This window comes from Ixodes scapularis, unplaced genomic scaffold (assembly GCF_016920785.2).
Source record: "Ixodes scapularis isolate PalLabHiFi unplaced genomic scaffold, ASM1692078v2 PGA_scaffold6__148_contigs__length_123643588, whole genome shotgun sequence".
Lineage (NCBI taxonomy): Eukaryota > Metazoa > Arthropoda > Arachnida > Ixodida > Ixodidae > Ixodes > Ixodes scapularis.
Genome location: NW_024609881.1, coordinates 100,147,411 through 100,173,689, shown reverse-complemented (window position 1 = coordinate 100,173,689; position 26,279 = coordinate 100,147,411). Strand labels below are relative to the sequence as shown.

Sequence of the window (26,279 nt, the reverse complement as noted above, 5' to 3'; positions counted from 1 at the left end):
CATCCTTCCTCAGAAGGGCCACAATTTCTAGACCTGCATTATCAACGAAGGCGTTTGCTGGTCGTTCAGTCAGCGTTCAGAAAAGCCGGTGCTCCATTTTGAGAGTGCTTATTCAAAGACTGTTAAGATAGGTATCATCAAGACGCTACTCACATTAGCTAAAACGTAATCCCTTCAACATTCGGCAACAGATAGCAAAAAGAGCCGAACTCGACGACTCCTGGGTTCCGGATATCCGGTGAAACGCCTCGTGTCCGTTTTCCACCAACTTATTAACCCAAAAGAAACTGCAAAAATGCCTTTCAGTCGAAGGATATCCAGCATACCTTACATTTTTAATGCTTCCCATCGTATCCGATTCATTGCATCACGCTATGACACGAAAGTTGTCTTTTCCAGTAGATTCAAATTGGCAAGCATGTGCAACATGATCAACCGACAAGAAGCCAAGCCGGCCTGCGAAAAAAAGCACGCCACCCTTTTCCGGACCTGCAGCACAGAAAACGTTTACTCCATCCCTCTCAAACGCGGTGCCGAGTACATAGGGCAAACCGGCCGATGTATCAATGCCCGCTTGAGAGAGCACGAAAACGAGGCCACTTCAAGAACCGACAACCCCATTCATCCGATCGCGGTTCACGCGAACGAATGCATTAGATGCGCGCCTGACTTTGCAGGAACCAAGACAAGAGGGGGACACCGCAATCGACACAGACGTGAGATCATCGAATCTTTCCTCATCAAGAACGCAAAAAACGTTTCATCGGCCTCAGTAACCTTATCAAGACGGGAATTAAAATTCCTCAAGCCTGAAATGGAAAAATATCGCAAATCCCCGTAAATACACAACATCCCGGTAGTTCTGACCGTGCCTCGTGGTTCCCCCTTTCCTTCTCCTATTACCCCCTTCCATCTACCAGTTTCCCCTTCTCCCTATCAACTTTCCATCTCCCAAGTTTTCTTTCCGTCCCCCATATCACTCTTTCCATCTCCCTGCTAGCCTACCCCCCTTATCAACCTATCTTGTCGGGGTCTCGCTCAGGGTGCAAAGTCTTTGCCCAAAATAAACGTCGTTGCTAAATGAAGGAAAGTGGTTGTCCTGTGTTTGTCCTCTGTGTTTTATTCTTTCAATATTATGTACGTCAGGTTCCTTAAAAAAACTTTAAGGGACATTTCAGACCTCTGAGAAATTGTTGAAGGGTACGTCAGTACCTGTCAAAAATCCTGGTGGGCCCCGGAGACGATTATTCATTAGGGAGTCACTTGACACCCTGACATCATGAGGTGCCACGACTTCACTTCACACCGCGACAGCACGTGTCACATTATGGCGTCACTCAGCAACGTGGTGTTACTGCCAATATAGACGACGGACGTCCTAGAACGTCATGAATGATTCGACCCCATTTCAAACATTTTGCGAAAATTGCGCTGGTGTGATTTACCAAAGTGCTGTGGATAGAGGGTACAAGCTAAGAATTAAAATATCAACGGATGAAGTTACCTTGTTCAAAATAAAATAAATATCACCTGGTTTGGGCAATTTAAGGCGGCATTTAAAATTATCAAATTTATGAATGAGTAAGTTTTCTACGAGAAACGTCATTGTTTAAACTTTTGTTCGTGCTTTTTTCCTGAAGTCCAACTTTTTTTCCAAGAGGAGAAGGAGAAGCCGAAATCAAAACCGATGACTTGCATTCGTTCATATATTTAAAAAATAAATTTCAACTTTAAATGAAATCTAGTTGGTAATTTTGAAATTATAAGCTACGCTTAGAGAGAAGTCTTAGGAGTAAAAAAATCTAATTTCAAATTGTACAATTGCACACCCGGCATAGACATGTTAGTATCTCAAAGCACTATACTATGGTATCGCTTGAGGTATAATCACAGTATATGGAGTGGCATGAATGGAGATGCTGACAGCGAAGCGGTATTGACACTAGGCAGAAATCCAGCGGACATCAGAACGGAGAGCATCACGCGAGGAAAAACGTTACCTTTTGCGATGCGGATCGGTGACGTCAGCTTCCCCGAGGATCGAAGGGGAGTTGGTCGGGAGGCCCAAACAAACCACGTTTGATGGCGGATCAGTTTATTTTTTTATTGATAGGTTGGCGATAAATCTTTAACGCCAAGAGTAGACATTCAAAAATACATGCGCAGTGGTGTTAAGGGTGGAAAATTCGAACTTGAAGTGCAAACTCTGACAACCTCCAATACCTTGTCGTTGCGAATGACGAGGTGCCGGGGATGCCATAAATGTATTTATTTGACAATTTAACCCCCCCCCCCCCCCCTCCACCCTTACCCGCGGAAATGTTCGAGGCTTCGCGAAGAAGGAGGAAACGTTCATAAAACTTTATTTTAGTGGTGGATTTTATATTACGAACCTTAAGCACATAGCTTCATTATTATGAAAATGCAGAGCTACATTACAGATAACAACGGTGGGCTCTGACGCAAACGACCGGCTCATACGAGAGCCGTCTGCTTTGAAATTAGTGCTTGCTGTGTCCATCGGGAGATGGCGATACAAGCACGAGTCTCGTGCAACTGTGCCACCTGTGTCGTAGCCTGCCGTTCGAAATGTACCGGATGTTGTTTCATTGACGAAAAGGCAAACAACGCACAGGAAACGGGGACTAAAGGAAGTGCAAACAGGACAAGCGCTGATACCTATAATACATTATTCTTGAACAGGAGTGGTGTTAGGTCCGGATACTAAACCAACTTAAACACCCGAGGCTTAAAGTCGTACTGCACTTGCTAAATTTCTTTCTCCCACGCAAACTAGTGCCGCCATATTTCAAAGGCAGTCCGACATTACGCTGCTAAATCCCGAACGTCAAATGTGGTTCTAGTTTTGAAACGCACAAGGTTCGCAAGCAGCAGGTGTACTTGCACGCCCTATATAGGAATTAAGTGCAAACGTGAGTTAGCAATATTTTCTGACCCGTCGACGTTACCAAGAGTTACACCAATTGTCCCCCACGAAGGGTCGTATTGATAAAATAAAAACTGAAGCGTGGTTTAACAAAGTTCAGATTCCCGGATGAAATATAACGAGGGGTCGAAGATGTAATCAAGCAATGAACAAAATCGTCGAAATAATGAGTCGGTTCAGCGGGTAGAATTCATTATTTCGCCTTCTATCTTTTCATTTTTGTATACCCACTATTGTAATAGCCCAGTGGGCTGCCAGTATCAATAAATGAATAAATGAATGGACATAACATTTAGTAATTTAACTTTCAATTGAGCGTCTCATCTGACTTATACTTTCGCGTTTAAAAATTGTAGCATACGGGACGGTTCTCCTCAAAGCAGTTTTAAATATTTTGGTTAAAAACAATGAACCTGGGCTCTACACAAAAAATACGCGAGTATTCCTGCTAGTCACTGAATAATTTTTGACAAATTAAGGGGTTTTGTTTAGTTTGTCTTCAGTAATCTTGACGCAAGTTTTGCATACGCGAGCCATTTAATTCTTCAAATGTTTCAAAAATTCTGAATAAATCTAGAAATTAAGTATCGATTTACTCAGAATACAAATGCGCACGGTGGAAAAAGGGACTTTTAGAAAACCGTGCCCTATGGCTCTGTGTTGCTAGCAGGAGGTCGTGCCGTCAGTTTGAAGCATGCCCGCTAGACCAGCCCGCTGCTCCCCGCGCCCGCCCGCTCGCCCCGGAATTCGCAGTGTACGGTCAACTAAAACTTTTTAAAGTCACGCTTACATGTGCAGTCCGCGTGCAAAAGTCAGAATTCAACCATTGTTTTTGAATGACGGCCAGAAAAAACAATCTCGTAGGTGACGAATGCTTCATCTCAGTCTTGTTACAGGTCACTCAGTCTATACAATGTACGAACTCCGAAACGCAACTGTTGGAACGGGGAAATGTTACACACAGTTTGCGGGTGTCAGCAACGCTGCGCTACGTGTTAGACGCTTGTAAACAAAGAACACACTGTATCCAATGTAATAAGCAGATATAAAACAAAAAGTCAGATTTCCAAGTTCTAACGCTTTAGGGGTCACACCTAATCTGTCAAAAGTGAAAAGCCTATGACGCGCGTGACCTGAGTCGAAATAGGTACCATGGGGCGGCAGTGCTATCGTCTGTGCTCGCTGGTGTGCCTAAATTATTGTTTCCAACTGCTCGCTTTTGCCCGTGTCATGTGATTCAGGGGCCGGGTGCCTGCAATAGACTGTTCCCGCGGCAGTCTCGAACGAAGCGAGCGGGCAAAAACTACTGAGTCACTGAGCTGTGGACGTATGCACAGCGTCCGATATACCGCACAGCAGATCAACAGCGCATGCTTGGAAGGGGTTTCACAACCCAGCAGACAAAGATGGCAGCGCGCACGAGGCGATTTCTGCAAAGGTTTATACAAGCTGCCAAGAAAACTGGAAAGCGTTGATCGTCGACAGGCGCCTCCGCATCTGTGTCCGCTCTCCTTCTTGCCGACAACATTGCACATGCGCACTGGCGACAAATGTGAGAAGGAGGCGTTCGCCATTCTAAATTTGCAAATGCTCTTCATGGTTTGAGTTCTTCGCTGAATTAAATCTAGGCTTTAGGGTGCTCGCTAGAGAACCTTTAAGAGTGGGACAGACTCAAATTATTCGGAACGTTTGTAATTTAAAGCCGGTCACCTCACGCGAAGGCTAGTTTCAAGTGGACATTCGTAGCGTCGTCGCGTCGCGAGGAAGATAAAGGAACGAGGGGCGGAGACCCTTGCGAACGGTCAGCACCTCCTCCCAGGTCGTATTGCAGACGCGATGCATAAACAACGTCCCCCTGATCGAGCAGTTAAAATACACTCTAATCTTGGCATACTGTTGTGCTTACTGACCGCAAAGGTTTCGATAGAGAGGAGGAACTTTGCTCTTGCGTGTTGGCGACATTATCAAATACTCGACGATGAGAATGCATTTTACTTCGCTTTTTCGCATTGAACAGCGAGCGTATAGCGTCCGCATCCTTCCCAATCTTCGTGGTCATCCAGTGTCCAAGAGAGCAAACGCGCAATGTGCTATGTCCAAGCTGTCGCGATGTCGCGTTGCACTGAGGAAGCGTGTGATGCAGGAGCTCCGATTAAACGGACTGGCCAAGAACGCAGAGACGGCTGTCTCCTCTGTCTCGAAAGATTTCCAGGATGGGAGATGGCGGTGGACTTTCCCATCCACTCAAGAGAAAAAACTTTGAGGATGCGCGCGTCCAGCAGTACGAACTATTAAATTTTGTTATCCTCTGTCTGCATTCCTCCAGGGTAGTTTCTCAGCCACTAATACATATTATAGCTTTTTGGATCCAATTAATTTGAAGGATATGAACCTCAGCTTTCCCAGTGGCACAGAGACATTGCCAGAGCCTGTCCTACTCCAAAGGTAACGAAAGCCCATCCCCCTCTCCGCTTCCCGCACACCCCCGCCCCTCCCCAGTCTTCCATTTTGCTGGGGCCTCTTCTCTCCCATCCCCCCCATACAGCATTTTGTCATGGGCGCCACCGAATCAAGATTTTGGCTACGTGCCTGGCTTGCGCCCATTTTTTAGTTTGTTCATTACTGTGGGAATTAACTGTAAGCACAGTGTTAATGCAGAGTAACAAATAGCAGCATACTCCTGTTGGCTAGTGCTGATGATTAGACCAGTTGGTAGACAATTATTGAAAATAAATTGTGAAGAATATGGGAACAGAGTATACGGATATGACACAGCGCTGTGTTCATCTCCTCCTCCTCGTCTGTGCGACTCCCATTCTTTGTTTCTAATAATAATTAATTTTTAATGATTTTCTGTTTTTTATAATCTGTATGGGGGTTCACTGTAACGATTCACCTGCCCTTGCATTCACTTTGGAGCAGCTACCCCTTCCTTATGGTGCCATCTTAGAGGAAGTCCAGGGTGGGCGTCACTCTCACTCTTGTGGTTCAGTTTTCCAGGTTTCCATAGGTTGCAAGCTGCCAGCCAAACTGAGCCAGGCCTGCCAGCCCTGCGGGAAATGTCAATTCCACTCTTTTAGACGTAGACACCCATTTTTGAGTGTACCTGAAAAAAGCCTTAACAGAGAGGAAACGCAATAACTGGCCCATTTTGAATGCATCTTTTTCTTTTGCTCGGAACATACTTAAAAGTCACAAGCTATTGTACATTCAGTGGTGCGGCTTAATTTATGATGAGCATTTTTTATATAACATCAAGCATTTAGAGAAAATATACCATATAATGGGTCGGACATAAATTGTTCCTGTGAACTATCCTATACTTTTACACATTACCTGATATCATGAAAGCAACAGAGCAGGGAAGGCTGTACTGCATGAATTACACATTTATAACCAATTAAAAGTTGACATTTATTTCATTTATTACTATAGGCTATTATGTTTTGACAGAAAGAATAAATGCGCGAGTCGGTTATTCTTTTGCTTTCTCTAGCTGCTCTGCTTTTTGTAGACGCTTTCGCTGCCCCGTAAAAACGCGACATCCATACTCACTTTATTTACATCGCACAATCGTAAACTTCGAAAGCGTTCCGCTTCGGCATACGCGAAGAGACTGCGCGTCTCTGCGGCACAGGCATAAGCATAAGCAAGAAATCATGCTGCTCGCATTTGTAACACTTTTTCTCGCTAACGCTTTACGAAACGAATCGGTGGTGGGCGGCTGTTGAGACCAAGCGGCAGAACTAGCATGATCTGTGATTGCTTGAACTGCCGCCAGACTGCACTTGAACGCTCCGCAAAAGCGCCGTCGGACGAACGTCGTAGAACGGCGCACAGAACAGCCTCTCGGCTCCGCCGCACAGGAATCTTTCTCACCCTGCATAGCCAGCCATAGGTTTTGAACAACGTACGCTCTTTTCAAATAACGAAATAACACCGGCCAGAAGCATAGCTTAGCAAGCCCATGATACACGACAAGGTTTGAAACAGCGACGCAGTTCGCATAAACAAAATTGCTTACCGGCGTTTGCAGCAGTGTTGATGGACTGTCCGCAACTTGCGTAGGTAAGACGCAGCGTCTCCCAGCTCTCAGTCATCGCTCGCTATTCTTGAACACGTTATTCGTAAGAAAGATATCTAAAATATCTGCGAAAACGGCTAAAACGTAAAAAGGAAGGGATTCCCGAAGCCTGCGTAACGCCAACGGACAGTGCCAACGGCAGCTGATTGCAATAGCGATTGTCCTTGAGCAGTCTTCAAAAGGCTCTTCTCTTTTTTGTGTATGAAACTGAAACTAAGCAAATAAGTATTATATTACTATTAATAGTGTAATCATAACGCTGTAGAAAGTTAACAAAAATTTGGTCTATCTTAGGTTTTATCTCAACTTTAGGTTTTCTTTTTCAATACGAAACCGAAACTATAGCTCAAGCACGTTTCCTTCGTCCTATTCATTTCCGTGTTCGTGTGCGCGTGTGCATACGTCCGCGTGGTTGTTTGTGCGTGCGTCTGCGTCTGCGTGTGTTTGCGCGTGTCAATGCTTGCGTACGCTTGTGCGCGCGTGTATATGTGTGTCTGTGCGCGCGCAAGCATATCTATTTATGCATTCTATTGAACTACGCTAGCAAGAAGACCAATGGACCGATCTCACCAAGCGTTCCACGCATGCGTGACGCCGCCATAGCTGTAGTTTGTAGGAGACAGACGCCAATTCACGAGATAGCTCATGCCGCCTCGTGCTCTGCTAGCGCAGACCTCTAGCAGGGTTGTCGCGCGTGCAGAAGGACCACAGCTTCGACGATGCAAGTCGGCAGCGGTGGCGTACTCAAACTAGCTGTGGGACCGGTCTATTGGATGTCCCTGGGCACTATAAAAAACAATAAATGATTTAATTTTTATTGTTATTATTGAACTATGCCAGCGTGAAGTCCAGTGGTTCTTCCTTAACTCTGCAGTAAAAACTAGTTGATTAATTGATTGATTGATTGAGCTTTATTTTTGCTGGTCTTAATTTGAAACATATGAAAATCGGATTTTCGGAGTAGCAGATTTTGGTTGATTAGTCCTAAATAAAAATGAAATAAAACAAAAATAAAATGAATATAAAATATACTGTGGTTCATCAATTCATCTAATGTACGCTGAGCCCAGTTCTATAAACTGAAGACGACATACAGATATCTATCGCTTCCTTTTTTTTCTAAATTATGCTGTTAAATAAAATTAGTATTATTGATATTATTAATGTCTCAAACGTTAAATGCGTGCACGCGGTATAAAGCTCGTACTTTTTTAACAATGGGAAGGCTGAGGCGACGCGACTGAAATGCCGCTCAGCGGGTACACTGACTTTGGCAGTGCTTTCTTTCATCCAACCTTTGTTAAGACGCGGGTTCTAGCAAGCCGGCCCTGATTGACAGTGAACAGTAAGAAAGATTGTGGCCCGAAATTCCGCTGTGGTCAAAGGGCCGAAATTGTGAAAGGCCCTCCGATAGCAAAGTCATGGCGAGACGGCGTCTCCGTAACAGTTTAGAGAAACGCGAAAAAAGTGAAAGTCGTTTACCACTCCCTGTAACACCGAATTAGGGCGCAGCTCTTGAGGAGGAGGACGGAAGGGTACTGGGGGGTGAAGTGACGTGGGGAGGGGGGGTCACGTGAACTTGGGGGTCACGTGACCTTGGGGGTCACGTGACGATGCCGATGATGTCATCAGTGACATCACTGATGACGTCATCCGTGATGATGACGATGACGATGCGGATGCCGGTGACGTCATCAGTGACGTCACTGATGACGTCATCAGTGATGATGACGATGACGATTTGGATGCCGGTGAGGTCATCAGTGACGTCACTAATGACGTCATCAGTGACGATGACGATGCGGACTCCGATGGCGTAATCCGTGATGATGACGATGACAATGCGGATGCCGGTGACGTCATCAGCGACGTAACTGATGACGTCATCAGTGATGACAATGACGATGCGAATGCCGGTGAGGTCATCAGTGACGTCACTCATGACGTCATCAGTGATGATGACGATGACGATGGGGATGCCGGTGACGTCATCGATGACGTCATCGGGGAGGTCACGTGACCCTGGGGGTGGTCACGTGACTTGGGGGGTCACGTGACTTTGGGTGTCACGTGACCTTGGGGGTCACGTGACCTTGGGGTGACCTTGGGGGCCACGTGACCTTGGGGGGGTCGCGTGACCTTGGGGTGACCTTGGCTACGCCGACGCCGACGGTGATGGCGACGCCAACGGCGACGCCGACGCCGCTCAAGCTGGGAACGGGCCCCTAAGAGCTGCGCTCTTAAATAACACCCTTGACCGAATAACTGAGCACCCTTCCAACACTCAGCACCCCTCACAATGAATCGGAAGGGTGCTCGCGCTCATGCACCCTCGCGCTCGTCGTGAGGGGTGCTAGACCCACAAGAAAAAGGGTGCTGGACGGCTAAGTGAAGGGTGCAAACCTCCTGCAGCACCCCTAAAGGGTGCTGTAGCACCCTTAAAGGGTGTAAAAAAGTTTAGTGTGTACGCAAAACCTGTCGGCACTAAGGCCATTGGATTTTCGCGGAGTAAGATAAATTCCGCGGTAAAGTCGTAAAGTATTTGTTTTATCAAGGCAAAACGCGAGCGCGGAAGGCGCAAGAGCCAAGCGAATACTTCGTAGTTTCTTTTCATTCTTAATACCCGTGCATACAACAAGCGCGCACGATAGCAGCGCCGCAGCAAGGGAACACTCCCGCTTCGGCTTGGTGCGAGGTGGGCTCTGAACTTTCGACAAATATCGTATATGGCGTCATAAACTATCAGCCGTTTTGTACACGATATTTAAAACAAAATTACTACTATTTATCATGGTTCTAAATTATGCAATTATATTGCATGATTACTTGAACCGTTACTTGAAAAAGTAACCATTACGTTTCGGATTACTTCAAATGTAACAAACTTCATACCTTTTGGTAATCAGGTCCGTTGAACACGGAAAAACAATGATACAAAGGAAAGGATTGGACACAACACCGGCTAACAACTGACTTTTACTTTTTCCTCTTTTCTCAGTTGGTACATACTAACAATATGTAGTACCAACTAGCTCAATTAAAAACCGCAATTCAGTCATATCTTTCTGCGGTCTGAAAACGGGCTTTTCGGATTGTGCACTATTAGATTGGATTCACCGGATTATCAGCTACCCATCTTCTGAATCTGCCAGTTTTGGTAGGCCGTCCTTGTGTCGGAGACTCGTCAGAGAATTCGTTGCTAGGAAGGTTGTGGATAAAAAGGGTTCAATTAGGAAGGAGATGCTAAAATAGTGACGGTTACAAGCAATCTGATTTTTTCAAAATTACCAAATTCCTCTACTTAATACTACCTCATATAGACAATAAAATAATTACAAATGTACTACAAAAAGTAATCGATCGAATGTAATATTATATATAGCTAACGAGTATCGTACAGGTCTGACTATACAGTAGCAACCTGATTGACAGGCAGTGCTATTGATTACTTGAGGAACACACCCTCCAAGTACAATGTCTTTTGTTTTGGTTCCAGTTGTTGTCATTGCACAATATACTGGTGCGCAGGTAAGGTGCGTATAGGTCTTTCTGAAGAAAAAGGGCTCCTGGCCGGCTGTATTTTTAGTGTTCGTGTCTATGGCGCGTGAGTTTTTTCAATTTCCGAAGCGACAAACACGCGCTTGCTGGGCTGAGGACTTGTACATCTTGGAATGGTGGCACCAGGCCTGTTTGCTTTGAGTGGCAATCTGGGATGCCAGTGAAGAGAGTATGATTCGTGCAGACGCGCCACTTTCTATTGTTGGTTAAGTTTCATCGTGTTTGTTTTTCTGCTTTATAGTATAATACCTCCAAAGACAGCCAAAACTAACAGGAATATGACCGTTTGAAAGCCCTAAAATATATAGAACATACGAATAAAAAAATATATCCGACAGAAAGTAGAAACTTTGTAACTTCTTTACGCAGTTACCCCGATAATTCTGTGTACATTTTTCGGAACGTCGACACCACGACCTCCCAGGCGCAACGAAGGCTAACTACTCTGTGGGCCTGTTCCAACCTCTGGAATATCGCTGACACAAAGGCGAGGCGCATCGAAAATCGGTCACAAGACTGCTCTTCATGGTCAAAAGCAGCCAAAAATAGCTGGAGGAAGGTTAAGGGGTATAGGGAGCCTGAAGAACCACCGCAAAGTTATTTTTATGATAATACTCTCAATTTATTGGGCTTAAGTGTTTATTTTTAGAGCTAATCTCGCGATTGAAGTAATGGCTGAAAACGTGAGAGCCACTCAAGTACTGAATACGTAGATGTCCATTTAAAAGTAAAACAGCAAAAAAACATGTATACCTAAAAGTCGGAAGCCAAATCAAAAGCAGATACCTCGAGCAGTGCACAAGGTGTCTGCAATTGCGGAAGACCGGATAATAAGAAAGCGGAGTACTTTTTCTTTCTTAAATATGGGTACAAGTTGGTCAACGATGCTAGTTTGAACAGCTAAAGAAGACCCTACTTCGTTCTCAGAGCGAAATATTTTGCGCAAGTTGCATGAAAGAACATCCAATAGGTAGGCTGCAAGTGATCTCACACTCCATTCACTACTATATCGTACGGCGTTTTTCATTAAAGGGTGCAAGCAAAAATCCACACATGGCTTAGTTTTAAATGTTTTGTTTTTATGGCAGTTGGCGGTTGCACAGCATAACAAACCATTCGAGCTATGGAATGCACAGATTTAAAACTGCCATGGAGTGTAATAAAGACCTCCAGCCACGCTTGTTTGAGAACTCGCTTCTTTAAACTGAAACCTACTCTCCTATTATATGTGTGTGTAAATATGTGTCTATTTATCTGTATATTTGAGTGCATGTGTCTATTGGTACCTTTTTCGTACTCCTGTAATATTGCACGCTGCGGGTTGCAGGTCCAATTAAAAAATAAATATGCATGCTAGATTCCACAATTTTAATATGTTTATTGAAAACGCAATGAAGTTGTTATTAACGAGCTACGTACGCTCACCGGTAACCCAAGGCATTGTACTTAAATATACTGCAGACAACGAAATAAAAACTGCACAAAAAATGACCAAGACCAAGTAAGAAAAACATTGAGCACCGGCTTAAAACTGAAATGTAGTGAGAAAACACAAAAACCCGCAAGAACACGAAGAAACTGCTACAACAATGTTTTGAACAAATCACTTCACACAGACCACGATATTATATCTCGCTTTCATACAGCGCATTTTGTGGAGAATTGATGCACGTGCCCTCCTCGCTTCGTTCCATATATGTCTCGTAAATTTCTGTTGTAATTTGGTTGCCATGCAGTGTAAAAAACTCCTTGTCACCAGAACTGCGGAACACAGCCCAACGTAAAAACGTTTCCAACACAATGACGGGAAATGTTTTGGGAGCTCTATTGACAAGCTTATTCCGTCAAGATGACGGCAGGCCGTCATTTTAAAATTACGGTGTTTTGTGTCACTTTGACACCCCACAATTAAGCCTTCAATGCTACATTGTATCGTAATTTCAATATACGGTCCGTCTTCATTTTGACGTCTTAATTGTCAATCTGAAATACAATTTCGTCATCAATTTCACTATACTCCGCGCTAAATTTAGCGTAAATATTTTTCCGCTAAATTCAGCGGAAAATTTCTCCGCTAAATACAACGGCGGAATTTTTCCGACAAATTTAGCGAGAAAATTTTTTTCGCTAGCGGGGAACGCTTTTCGCTAAATCTTGCGGGGAAAGGTTTCCGCTAAATTTTGCGGGCAAATCTACCCATAATCCAAGGCGCGGTGACGGTTATTATACGTGGTCTAACCAAGTACCTAGCCTATTCACGCAATATGTGCTTAGCAGTCTAGGAAGTAAAGACAGAGCATCTTTCTGTAGGCACCACATTGCTGTAACTTTTCAATGTAAGAAGCTACAACTTCTCACCGGCCAATGTTTAGGTGGTTTTCTGATATTGCTTGGGTTGCTGTGCGGAAACACCATCGGGATCGCGTTGTGCCTGAGCTTCTTGCGGTCGAGACAACCCCTTTCAAATTTACTATCTTCAAAGGCCACCTAGAAAATGGGCATTTTACAGATTTACAACGCTTTTTAGAGAAACGTCAGCCTTTATACTCCCTTTCACCTTATTATCGAGCGAAGTCAAAGCCACAAGGAGAGCGAACCCAACAATTGGCACATTCCTGACTCGCACGCGAGCTCGTGCAGTGTGGGCGTTGTTTCACGCTCGCAAATAAGGTGCAGTGAAGTTGAGTATATAAACAGAATAAACTTACCTTCCAAAGGCGAGAACTTGAGGTCGGCTTTCAGTTAGCCTTCTTCATTCTGGCCTCCCAGATTTTGCTCCTCGGGCGGTTTTCTTTCCCTTGCAGGAATCGGTACATTTCAGAACATATTTTTGCGCTGTTCGAGCAGCCCACGGCACTGCAGCCAGGGTGTCGAACCGGAACCGAACCGAACGTAAAACCGGAACAGAACCGTTATTTTTAACCGAACCGGAACTGAACCGAACCGAAATCTTGGCCGCCATCTTGGAACTGAACCGGAGCCGAACCAAAAAGAAATATAACGGTAACCGGTTCAAAACGGTTCAAGGTAATATATATTTTTTCTTTTTTGTTAGTATCACAAAATGAACATATGAGAATAAAAAATTGGTGGCTGTATTTCTATCTATTGATCAAATAGTCGCATAGAGAATTGCAATGTATGATAAAATTTTGGTTTTCGTGACACCTTTGCATTGGCACTAGGTTTAACCATATGTCACTTTGTCACGTGACGTTATGGTGTCAATACATGTTGTCAAGTAATGTCACGTGGCCTCGTGACGTCACGTGACTCACTGCATCAACTCGATAAATTTGAAGAAGTCATTAGATGTATTAACCTTGTTCACAGCATGACGTAATATGACATTACGATTTCGCTCCGAGAGTCACGTAACACCGTGACGTAAGCGATTTTCATACCCCCTAGTTGAGTGCTGTGGTTCATGACAATCAGCATCGCCGAATATTCGGGTAATGGCTAATGTCAATTAAATATGAGAATTAATAACCCAACTCTAACAATATCTGAAGCTCAGCCCAAGCTTTTGCTTTCCAAACCCTAGCCGCCTAAGGCATGACTGTGGTGAACACTGGCGGTATATAACTAGCGTCAGATCACGCGGCCGCTTGTTCAAATTGCGAGTTGAGAAGATATCAACAGCTGTCTCTGCCCTTTATTTTTTCTGCATCTGTTATTAGGGGAAAACTAATGGATGTTTCTGCAAGCTATCAACGTCAGGGGTTATTTTTTAACCCTATTCATTGTCATACAAGAAAGAAAGAACTGTTGCAAGACCAATTTTACATTTTGAGGCACCGAAACATTTTTTCGTTGTTGCTGAACTGCATCCGAAAGATGTCCCTGAGAATGGAAGTTGTGAAATGACTAAATGGCGACTTACTAATGTGACGTTACATAGAACTACACGTGTGTACGGAAGGAACACCTAAAAAAAGACGATATTTTAGTGACCTCAGAGGAACAGCCGAACGTTGGCAGTCGCTGTAAGTCTCACACGAGCGCCGTTCACAAGTTATTGCGCAAGTTTCGACCCCCTCCGTATTTTGCTTAAATGAGCTATAAAAATATTTCTATACACTACTAAATACTACTCAGGTTCACTCCCAAACGTTAATAACTGATTGAACTTGGCTTTGCTCTTTTTTCTAGGCAATGGCAGTCACCCAAAAATGAGAGAAATATGAGCATCGTTCGCCCCTCAACTCGGAGCCAGAAGCGGCCACGTGGCCTGGTGCCTGTCTAATGCCGCCAACATTAATCATATCCCCTCGCTGGGGTTTTAAAGGAGGAAAACCCGTGCTGAGCTCCAGGCATTGTTAGAGTTCGGCTATTCTCATCACCGCAGTGGTTGGACACGAGCAACTACCCTAGTGTCCGCCGAGGCCTTGATTGTTACGAGCCGATGTGCGGTGCTCACGCAGTTCTCCTGTCCAATCCATGAGCCGCGCTCGACTGTCGACAGGCGAATGGTTTTGATCCCACAATTGCGACACCAATCTTTGGGAAGGCAAGACTAAAAGAAATAGTTTCGTTCAATCGTCGCCATTTCGCTGGGACGAAGAAGCTTCTGAATCAGTGGTGGCCTGTGCGAGCACACTTGGGCCAGAGGACCAGTACACCTCGGAAAAGTCATGAACATTCCAACCCCAAATCGTTTTATGACCCCTTTAAACTTCACAGGTTACAAAATAAAAGCAATGGAGAGTTGCGGTCAAATAAAATTGTCGAATTAACAGACACAAACGGAGAAGGCAATTCCTCAGGAATACTTTCAGCCTTTCCACTCTGGTGAAGAAGGAAGACCAGAAAAGCTGTACTATGGTGGGAATGAAGTAATGGCCGGCCGCAAGTCGGCAAGCCAGAGTGGAAAGGCTGGAGGGGTTGCCGCCATCTATGCGCAACGGCGGCAACGAGACAACCGGCGCGCCGGTTGTCTGGTCGCCGTCGTCATTAATAGATGGCGGTAGCTCTCCAGAGTTTAGTGTCATCCTTTGTTTGCTGACGGACACGACACTGGGAAACCTAGCCCTTAACAGCAACGCTATATAAAGAAGTGCGTCTGTGTGTTTGGGGGGGGGGAGAGGGGGAGTTTTAAAAATAGACTGTGTTCTAAAGGTTCCTCTTCCCTGCATCTTTGGCGCAGAACAAAAAACGTGACCCCAGAAACTAGTTTGTTTGCAAAAACGCTCTTGCCAAAAAACACGTTTTTGTCGTGCCAGACGCTCGCGCCGTTCCTCACAACGATGCACTAAGAAAAATAGCACGTGTCTTTCAAATACTTGGCTTTCACTGAGCTTGAACCTCCTGCAGCGTTCCTTTTGCACCGTCGAATTCGATTTTCTCAGCAAGAAATCAGAATGACCACCAGCCTACAGTGTGATAACATCACGTGCCTACCATGTGAAATAGTTCAGCTTTCTGGTGAAATATGATATTCGCAGCGCTAGCAATAGATGTCCTAATTGTAAAGTTGTGCAGTATTTATACAGTCTCGCGATGAGATATGGCAGCCTAGAGAAATGTTAGAGCGCATGACTATTAGCATAGTGTTGTAAAGTAAGGGCCCAAAACAAGTGCAGGTAAAACCGAATATAACATTAGCCTCCCGAGGCAGTATTTCGCGAAGTTTCGAGCTCATGCAAGCTGATGAAATGTAATTTATACTAAGATTTTAAGAATCTCTGTCTGTCCTTCGCTTTTTGTGTAAAATAATGAATTCCATTGCGTGCATCTTTACGTATCTCTTTTTGCAGTAAGGCGTTCTTCAAAAGATTGTTTGGAAAATATTATTAATTATATATTTCTTTTTGAACATTTCGTGTATTTGACTTCCAATTCATCATGTGAGCACAGAGTCCTTTTTAGCGTGCCCTGCAACCCGATGTTTCACCCATGCCAATCAGAAAACAGAAAATCACTTTTACGCATACTCCACAGCTCGCGCAGTTTCGAGTATCGTCCTTCTGCGTCGGTCTCAAGCGGTTATGTGAACTTTATAAAATAAAATTTATTGATAAATATAAATATATATCTAATAAATAACTGAATATTTGACAACATAAATCACCCTAAAGCAATGCCCCCCAAATTATTTGAAACGTGTTCTGCCAATATTTTCCGGCGTTTTTATCCTCGGCAGGCACATTGTAAGTGACATGGGGCGGCCTTACATACATTTCTGATTTTGAAGCTAATTTAAATAACTATGTGTTTTTTGTTTCTCACACATATAACTTCCCAAACATATAGAAATTTGTAATTGCCTCTTTTATGTGGTAAACATTACCTTTATGTGTCTGTGGGCTGAACAATTACAAAGTAAACAGGGGCGCACGGCGGAACTATGATGATTACGTACGCCAACCGCCAGAAAGTGTCCAATTAAGTAGCTGCCATGTCGAGTAAAACATAAAATACTACTTCGTTTTACTTAACAAAAAAAAAATGTCGAAGGACGCTTAAGCTCCGCCTTTAAAAGTGGAACGCGATAGCGTCAACGGGCCTCGTTTGCATCTTATTCTCATTTGCCGCGCAAGCGTGCCTCGCCTGGCCTAGTGAAAGACGTCTGACTCGCAACTAAAGGGTCGTGGGTTCGAGTCCCGTCTAAAATTCTTATTTTTTTTTCTTTGAGACAAAGTAATTACTTTCAAAAGGGGAATCATTTGAGACACACGGCAAGCTTTAACTCGCAGTACATGTCATGTTTTAATCACTCTCATTCCACGCGTGATGTCACGTTTCACATAAGCATTTTGGGTTGTTTGAAATTCTTGCGCAAGGGTATGTAGCTCTGACGTCATGAACCTATCGACCGATCAGGATTTTCCAGTCACGCCACCAACATCGGCTTTTCTGCGACATGAGCTCCTTAACGCTATCGTGTTAAAATCATCAGTTAGCAATGGTGATGCTCCTTTGCAAATTAAATTGTCCCGGCATCTTGTCCAGAACAAACCTCGACAGCCAGGCTATTCCAGCTTATTCTGTATAAGTAAATGTTCACTTAGGCAAGCGCTATTTTGGGCCAGATTCGATCTGAGTGCGAAGGTGCGTATATATTAGAGTGAATAATTGCGATTCCTTCTTGCTGCATGATTAGTCGCATGCGTGCGGTGCTGAGTGTAAACAGTGTTTGGTTAGAACGACAGGCATTTGGATTGCCGCTTGGCGTTTCTATAAAAATAGACTGAAAGGAATTATCCTAAAACTTTTGTTACATTTTGAAAATTGCATTGCTTTTAAGTTTTAGCTCAGTTGGGTCGTCATCATATACATATATATTGTGAAGTGTATTTCGTGAACCTTATTTCATGGTATATATGTCGACGAGGAGCTCATCTCATAATTTTATGTGATGTAAATAATTCCTTAGTTCAAGAACACGATTTCACTTTTAATACTGCGACACAAAGTTGTACCAATCACGAGTATTTTAGACGACCTACCACACTTCGCGACATTTTATACCGTGTAAATAGATCAGCTTGAACTTTAGAATTTTACTTAAACACGAAGAAAGGACAAGAAAATACAGTATAGTTCTAAATTCGAAGCTGATCTATTTACAGGTATGTGCCAATAAGCTCAACTCTTTACTCTTGTACTTAAACATTTTGATTCAGGTAAAATATATGTTACTGGTAAACAAAGGGATGTTAAGTCGCATGAACACGGCGTTATGTATGTTGATGTAGATTTTCTTCTACTCTTGCGTCAAAATTAAATAACTGAATTTTATATTTTTGGCACTTAAAAACAGAAGTAAATTGCACGGACTATCGAAGAAAATATAGTTAATCGTTTCACGGCGTAAATAGTGTATATTGCCAGAGCAACGCGGAAAATATTTTCGGAATTTAGCGGTTCAAACCGGTTCAAACCGGTTCGAACCGGTTTGAACCGTTATTCTTTGCTCCCCGGAACTGAACCGGAACCGAACCGAAAGCCGTGAACCCGAACCGGAATCGAACCGATAAAAATATCGGTTCGACACGCTGACTGCAGCACCCCATTTTCTTCACACGCATCGTGTCACGGGCTCAACAACCATTTCCGTCCTTGTCTTTCGCTCTAGGCTGGCTCTATCGAGAGTTTTACGCAACGTGTATGCTGCGGGCATCGAGAAGGCGCGAGACAGATAAGATCGGAACACAAGATCGGAGCGCGACGCGCCTAGTTGCCAGACTGCTCGGGCGTCATTGCCAGTCTGGCGGCTGGATCAAGAGACCGCCGAACTCTCCCAGTAGAGAAGGCTCTGGTGTAACCGACGTGTTTTCGTGCTTTTCGTGTCCCCGACGTGTTTTCGCACTTTTCTCGTTGTCGACGTCTTTTCCCTCAAGAACCTTGAAGGTCGACTGAACGATGGGTTATAGAGTGCTTTCGCCTTAATCAAGGTGTTGGTTCCCGCAAGAGAGGCCCCGCAGTATTGCGAACTGTGCTATTATCGTGGTTGCGACAGTTGCTTCAAAAACCTTTAAGTTACCAACGCATATATGAATTTGCGAGCCATTTGGGTGGGGGGCAATTGGATAAAAAATAACAAGAAAAGAAAATTCGAAATGTCTGCATATTTGTTTCGTTGATATTTTGAGTCCTCTCGGTCAACTTTTACCGCACATCGACAGACGCGGATAGATTCTTCTCTTGGACCGCGACTCATGCGCGATGGAACGCTAGTCGCATGGTCGCATTATCCGAGAGTTCTAGAAGTTTTCAGACGTCGGCACTCTAGCCGACGGAGGAGGGCGAAAACGAATGCCGACGAGCAGCTTTCATGTCCGCGTCTTTCGGGCATTGCAGACGACGACTGGCTGTTGTGGAATAACAGACAAGCATGGAGGCTGCCACGCCTATGCTTGCACGACTAGCAAGCGGTGCCAGACGCCGGCCTAAATGCACCGGATGTCGCGAAAAGGAGACACTAGGCTTCCGAGCGTGTTCGGCCTAGCAGCCAAGGCAATTCAATTGTTAGGGGCGGGGCCACTGATCTGTGGGCGGGGCTTAGAGCGGGCCCCAACCTCCAGCTATATTGCGCCAAACAGTGCAAATCTTGCTCAAAAGAATATTTATTTAGTGGAAAAATTTTATATAAAAACATGTCCCATACAGTTTCTTTAAAAAAACACTTTTGTTTTCATTTCAGTGTCTTTTTTAGGGCTGTGCAAAAAGACTGCGGGAAATGTTGTCACGTCAAACATAGCTTACATTTCCATCAAAAAGAGGAGCGAGTTGCGACGCGCGCGTCCGGATTCACTTTCGACATCGACCACGCAAAAATCACAGATTTCGTCAACGCCTTCCTGCCGCCGTCTAATCCCCTTTTTCTGTTCCCGGAGATGAGGGATTTGCAACATCTGAGCTTTTGACGAGAGCCAGCAGAGCGCTTGGGTGGCTGTCATGACCCACGTGATGACCAGACTCTAAGCCGCTCTATAAGAACGCAAGTATAAAAAATCCCCCCCCCCGCGAAAAAAAATATTGCAAAAGCAGACAAACTAAAGAAGAACCTCTACTTCCGTTACAGCAGAGGCGATGGCTGTGCAAACATTGTCCTGTTTGAACACCCCTCAATAAAACAGTCATCAGGAATTACGACAAAGGACGAACACCAAAGCACTCTTTTGACGGTCAGAAGACGATCCAAAAAATGACAGCGTAGGTCCGTGACTGCGTCGACTCCACACGCCATCTTATGCAGTGCTTTGTAACAACGTACAAAGTGCCGAAACATTCGGTAGTAAAATCGCTAGCATTCTTTGCATCGTTTGATTGCTGACCTGGTTCACATTGATACGAAGACTATACGACAATTCTTACATAATCAAGTGATCATTCGCAAAGTCTGCGCTAATATCTGGTGCCCAAAAACCTCCATCAAGGGGATGAAAATAGCCTGAAACAGAATTGCGATGACTTTACGAAATGACTAGTAACAGAACTTGAGTTGCTGGAAAATTTCATCACATGTAACCAAACAGATGCAGATGCCAATTCCCGGCCCCGCCACAGAAAATAAAAAGGGCAATAAACAAACTGTAAAACAAGGTTAAAAAGAAACACATATGTATGTTAAAAGGGTTGTCAGATGACGACGTGCAGCACTGTTTTACCAATACATAAAGCGTATGCTAGTATAGGAGCGGGAGAGGGTGATTTTGAAGATGTAACTATTGAGTCATAAAATTGCACGCATAATTTGCACTTTTGCCACCAGTATTTTAATTAAATAGCATCACCCAGAAGATAAGAACTGTCACCGAAAAAGCTGTAGAGTGTTAGTTTTACCTTAAAATTAAACTATGCATCGCCAGACGCTTGCTCCCCGCCCAAGTGTCGCTCTAGCGGTCCGCACTAGATGCCAAAGCTTCCAAACTAACCGTTATTTATTTCAGAAATTACAAGATAATAATAAAAACTTTTATTTTATAAAATTATGGTCGAGGAAGAAACAAACTCATGGGAGTAAATGGCGTTAACTACGGCAAACGGACTTCCTATTCACATTTAAATTTTTAGAGAATCATTTAGAACTTTTAAATTAGATAACGGCTAGCCCGGAAAGTTTGAGATCCGGACCGAACCATTAACACTACAATTGGGCTCAGACTGAGCTTGCGCCAATGCCTAGATCAATATTCCGTAAAAAAAAGTAAAACAAGATTTAGTTTTTGTGCTGGCATTTTGGACATCATTATTATTTAAAGCCAGACTTTCGCTCGAGTAATATATATCGTATTATTACAACCCGACTTGCACACAATTTGTCGCAACAAATTCTTCTCAATCAACGCAATGAAACTGAGGTGTCATTCAAGAGGTGTTGTTTAGAAATCAGAAGGCAGTACCTGGCATCTCGCTCGAGATTGGACGGTGTTTAGTCCAGCAAGATATTTTTTACATTTATGATTACAATGTCGTCAGCCCAGATCCGGTATGCACACACCGCGCAATCGAAAAATCAAGATTGAAGCTCCGATCTTTTTTGTAGGTTGACCCTGAGTTCTGGGAATACATGCTGGAGTGGCATAACTACTATAGAAAACCAAGCGCGACGTCACCTCTGCGCTATATTTACAACGTAAATATATTTATAGCATTTTGTTTGTTGTTTCCAATAATTCACTCTGCTGTTCACGTCGGAAATTGCTCTACCAACTCGTACGTCATATGATAATGCATTGTTCTTTTATTACTACAACCACAGCATCATCTTTGTCAATCAGAGTTGTCGAATATGAGAACTTACTTACTAAACTATATTTAAGTAGACCACTCTAAACGTTTACCGGACATGTACGTCTCTAAAACGTGCAAACATGGTATAGTAGTGCAATATAGGCGAAATACCCGGGCAATTATAAACAGGATGGTAAACTCGAGACTGCTAGTAAAAGCAAAACGCAAAGAACGACACAATAAAGTGATGTAACGTCTGCAGTTTGGGGACGAGTGTAACCAATTTCTGCGGTTTTAGGTTCTTTTTTTTATTTTTTAAGGAAAATTTCAGATGGCTACAAGGTTGCGGATCCGGGTAGGCAGTTCCGAAGTTTTAGCACTGTGTATGTGTGTTTCTTTGGGCCATGTGAATTGTTAGGGTAAGGGCAGTTTTAGCATTTGTTTGGTTCTTTCTCGAAAGTTAATTTTGTTTGTGTGTGTTCAGTTCGAAACCCCTTGTGTTTAAGGACGGCAAGGTGGTGGTTGTACTGAACTCTGACCTTTTGTGTAAATGTTTCGTTGCCAACGTAATGGAAGATAGAGGGCAGTACGTTACATCGAAAACTTTCAGCGAAAGGCTCATGCAGTCCTTTTTTATTTCAAATACAATTTGCGTGACATAGTACAACTTTTTCGTCTAAAGCTCTCAATCTATATCTTTAATAGGATAAGAAGAGAGTAATCTGCATTTTTTGACACATACCTCTCTACACACACACAATACAATCTCCGACATGACACATATAGGACACCTTTGCTGAGGACAATTTAGGGTACCCAACAATTGTCATATATAACACAAGATGTCATAAAGAAGCATCGAAACATTAGAGAAATTATTCGGAACTCTGGGTCTACCCACATGTATGTACATATAATCAAAAGGTATCTTCTATTACGTGCAACGAACAAAATATTTAGACATATATTGTAATACCTTTTACCACTTTTTTGTATGCCTGTTAAAATTCAGTTGTTTATAAGCGCCTTCTCCATGCTATATATTTAACTACCGCAACTACGTTGTTGCTGCTGTAAATAAAATATGTCTCATTTTTTTTTCCTATACACTATTGAATGTTTGCCATTAGTGCTTTTTTTGAGTTGTGTTGAACACTCTGAAGCGGTAACGAGGCCACGTCAGCAGAACATATCTGACCTTGGCCCTGTTATGGGAGACTATAAAATCTGAATAAACACACAAACAAGCAAACAAACAAAACAAACGAAGGTTTTTCTCCGTTCTTGTTAAAAACTGTGCGTTTGTGTTTTGTGTTTTCTTTCTACCTTTTTGTTTTATTTTGTCCATTTGTTCGGTGTTTTGCGTCTGGTGTTTGTAGAGAAGGCATTGGAGACATAGTATGCAGCGCGTGCATGAGATATACTTTGAAGCTTGTTGAGAGGTTGCCTTTTTTTCTGTCTTCCTTTGGGTTTTTTTTCCTAACCCAGTCTGATGTTTACCATGATGTTCAACTTGCATTAGCTCGCCTGCAGTCTCACCATTTTCAGTCAACTATGTGTCCGAAAATAAAACACTTCATTTAGAAATAGCACTCATGCTGCAACAATCAGGTGGCCTAGAACACGTAAAACGTCATACTCAACACAACACCGGAAACCTCTCTACATGGCAGAGTTTTTTTGCTGACATAAAATTCCCTGAGCTCGCCACTTGAAGTACGTGACCCACTGTTGTGCCAGACGCGCGAAAATCTTTAAAAGCGGAGATGTCACCAAAAGGCGCAAATTAAAGTCATCGTCGCGCTAAATAATTCAGCAAATGACTTACGAGATTCAGGCAGAAATTAAATCGACTTTAATCTTCACTCTAAAAAACTGGAGTGGCTTCTTTACCACAAAGCACTCGGAAGAGTAAATCGCTTCAAACTACGGAGGCAGTTTAGCGAATGTTTAGAACTAACTAAAGCTCTCTGCACACTGGCAATGTAAACGGCGTTTCACCGCGCCCACAGCATGAGTGGAGACAGGCCTAGACATATGTTCAGAGCCCTAAGTCGCCGAGCACTCTTCGGTGTTTGAAGCGATCAGCTGTCCCGACTGCTATTCGAGAAAATAAACGCGTCATATTTCTTGGAGTGTTGCAATGTCCAAGATAGTATTAACTTCATAAACGTGTTTATCGCTGTGGTGAAAACTGGGGCTATCTATGAGAACCTCCGCTGCTACGAAACACTTTTAAGTGCATTCTTCAATACTCTTTCCTCTTGACGCAGTTACAGGCATGGGCGCAGCAGTGGGCGGAAAAGCTTGCCCTGACTGATGTTATTGAGCATCGACCACCGCAACCGGACCCTTACAATAGAATGGGCGAAAATATCTACTGGAAGGGACTAACTGAGCCCAATTTTGTACCTTCAGGTCAGTTATATAGCACTTCCTTTTTCTGCAGGTTTTATATGTCAAGATTTGTTCAATGTCTGTTTGCCTGAGCTGATAAAGAAACGTCGTAAACTTACAGGAGACCATTTGGTAACGAAACTAAGCGTCTAAAAAAACGTCGGCTTTCATTCTGAGAATTCCAGATGAATTCTGTTGTAGCTTTTTTTTTCTTCAGATGCTACTTTGTTTCTTTGTTTTCCTAACTAGAGGTTATGAATTAGCAGACGTTGTAGACAAAGAACTTCTTATATTTCGATCCCTCATATACGCCAAAATAAGACCAGAAACAATCTGGTGTGACTGATATCCAATGTCTGCTGCATGCCATACCATACTAGGTCCAAGCGAGGCCGGTACTACAGCAGAATATAGCCAATCAAGCAGCTCAATAAGTGCGTCGTCATGGCCCTCGTCGTCTTTGTGCGTGTGCTCACAGCAGCTGAAACACTTCACGCCCATAAAAAAAAATGGAGGATCATTGATCAGTCCTTGTGCATGAATGGTTGAGTTGGGGAGAGCTAGGGCATGAAGACGGACGGGCGGCGTGACGAGCCACATTTAACGCCCCTTGTTTGGCTTCATGAGATTGTAGCGTCGTCCACTCAGCTAGATTCAGGTGTGAAACAGAATGTATTGTGTCAATATGCAGATATATTTGTCAGAGATTCGTCTTGTTCGGATAATGAGCACTATATCAAATATCGTAAAGCAATCAAGATACAAATGACAAATTTTCACAATTGAGTCCTATTCCTGCACTGAAAGCCTATAATCTTGTCTACAAAGAACGATGTTTCCCTATAGTGGTATTTCAAGATGACGCAGTATATCAGTTTGATACATAAGCAATTAGGCACAATATCAATGGCATGTTACGGCCTCATACTTCTAAATCCATGGGATGATTTTGCACTAAAAACATTACGCAATTTTACTTTGATGATACGTCGCATCAGCTCACAATGTAGGAAATACGTGCCTGTAAGGTAAAATATTCTACTGCTTTAGTACGGCACTCTCAGTGACTTAAGCTATCAGCTAAATATAACATCAAGTCATTCATGAAACATCAAATAAACTCTCCCGGGTTTATGTGACAGCAATAACGCTCGGTCGATTGCAATACTTTGTTTCTTCAGTGGATACTGCTTTTGCGAAAATGGCGAGCGCATTGACACAAAAAACATGCGTAAGCATTTGTAACCAGAATTACAAAAATATATGCAAAATTTCTATGAAATGACTTAATGCATGTGTGTGGCTATTGTCCAGCTCGTGTGTCTACTCGTAGAAATTTGGTTGATTTTTTTTGTGTTTATTATTATAATTGATATATCCATCTTTTTTTAAAAATTAGTTAACTTCTTCAAAGGCTCGTGGTATGTTCACGACATTAATTTATTCATTCCATGTTCAGGCTTCTAAATTCCGTCTTAATTAAATAGCTAGACGTACTTCATGCTTTCCTGATTTGTAACTTAAAAAGCATTGTGCTTACCAAAGAGGTTTCACCAGAGATAAGTTCCGTAAATAATATCTCAAATTTCTGAATAGCAGCGTGACGGCTACATCTTAAGGACATGTGTCTTCGTTCTTTTCAGAAAAAGAGTTACCACGCTCTGGTTCAAAGAAATACATCAATATAATTACAACAACCCGGGGTACAACTCAAAGACATCCCATTTCACACAGATGGTGTGGAAAGCAACCATATATGTTGGATGTGGTTATGCCCGCTCATATTATTCAAAGACGACATACGTTGTCTGCAACTACTGGCCTCAAGGAAACACCCGCGGAGAATTTGCTGAGGATGTTCGTTAATAAAATCAGTAAAGGATACGGCACTGCTTTTATCTAAGGGCTCATATTGTAAAGATAATTTTTTACATGAATTTGAGGGCAAACTTGGCGATTCTCTCGCCAAGCTCGTCTCAGTAATTCCAAAGTACCTTCGTAAATTTTCTGTGTAATTCTCTATGTTAAGGAGTGGCGGTCAAAATGCTGCAGTAACGACTGTAGCTTCTTCCTACTATCATTAATGCCGAACGAATGAGGCTCTGCCATATA

General features: G+C 43.2%; 1 protein-coding gene across 1 annotated transcript; it reads left to right on the top strand.

Annotated features, from left to right (window-relative positions):
* The first annotated feature begins 21,606 nt into the window (after positions 1-21,606).
* On the top strand, positions 21,607-26,033 carry LOC121833046 (Golgi-associated plant pathogenesis-related protein 1-like). The gene is made up of 3 exons (XM_042286108.1): positions 21,607-21,672; positions 24,044-24,192; positions 25,811-26,033. The coding sequence occupies exons 1-3, from the start codon at positions 21,607-21,609 to the stop codon at positions 26,031-26,033; spliced, it is 438 nt and encodes a 145-aa protein (XP_042142042.1).
* The last annotated feature ends 246 nt before the right edge of the window (positions 26,034-26,279 follow it).

Excerpts from the sequence above, each read along its gene's own strand:
- LOC121833046 (XM_042286108.1), top strand. The coding sequence starts at position 21,607 with ATGCTGGAGTGGCATAACTACTATAGAAAACCAAGCGCGACGTCACCT. Across the intron at positions 21,673-24,043 it reads CTCTGCGCTATATTTACAAC|TTACAGGCATGGGCGCAGCA; the intron begins GTAAATATATTT and ends CTCTTGACGCAG. Across the intron at positions 24,193-25,810 it reads AATTTTGTACCTTCAGGTCA|AAAAAGAGTTACCACGCTCT; the intron begins GTTATATAGCAC and ends CGTTCTTTTCAG.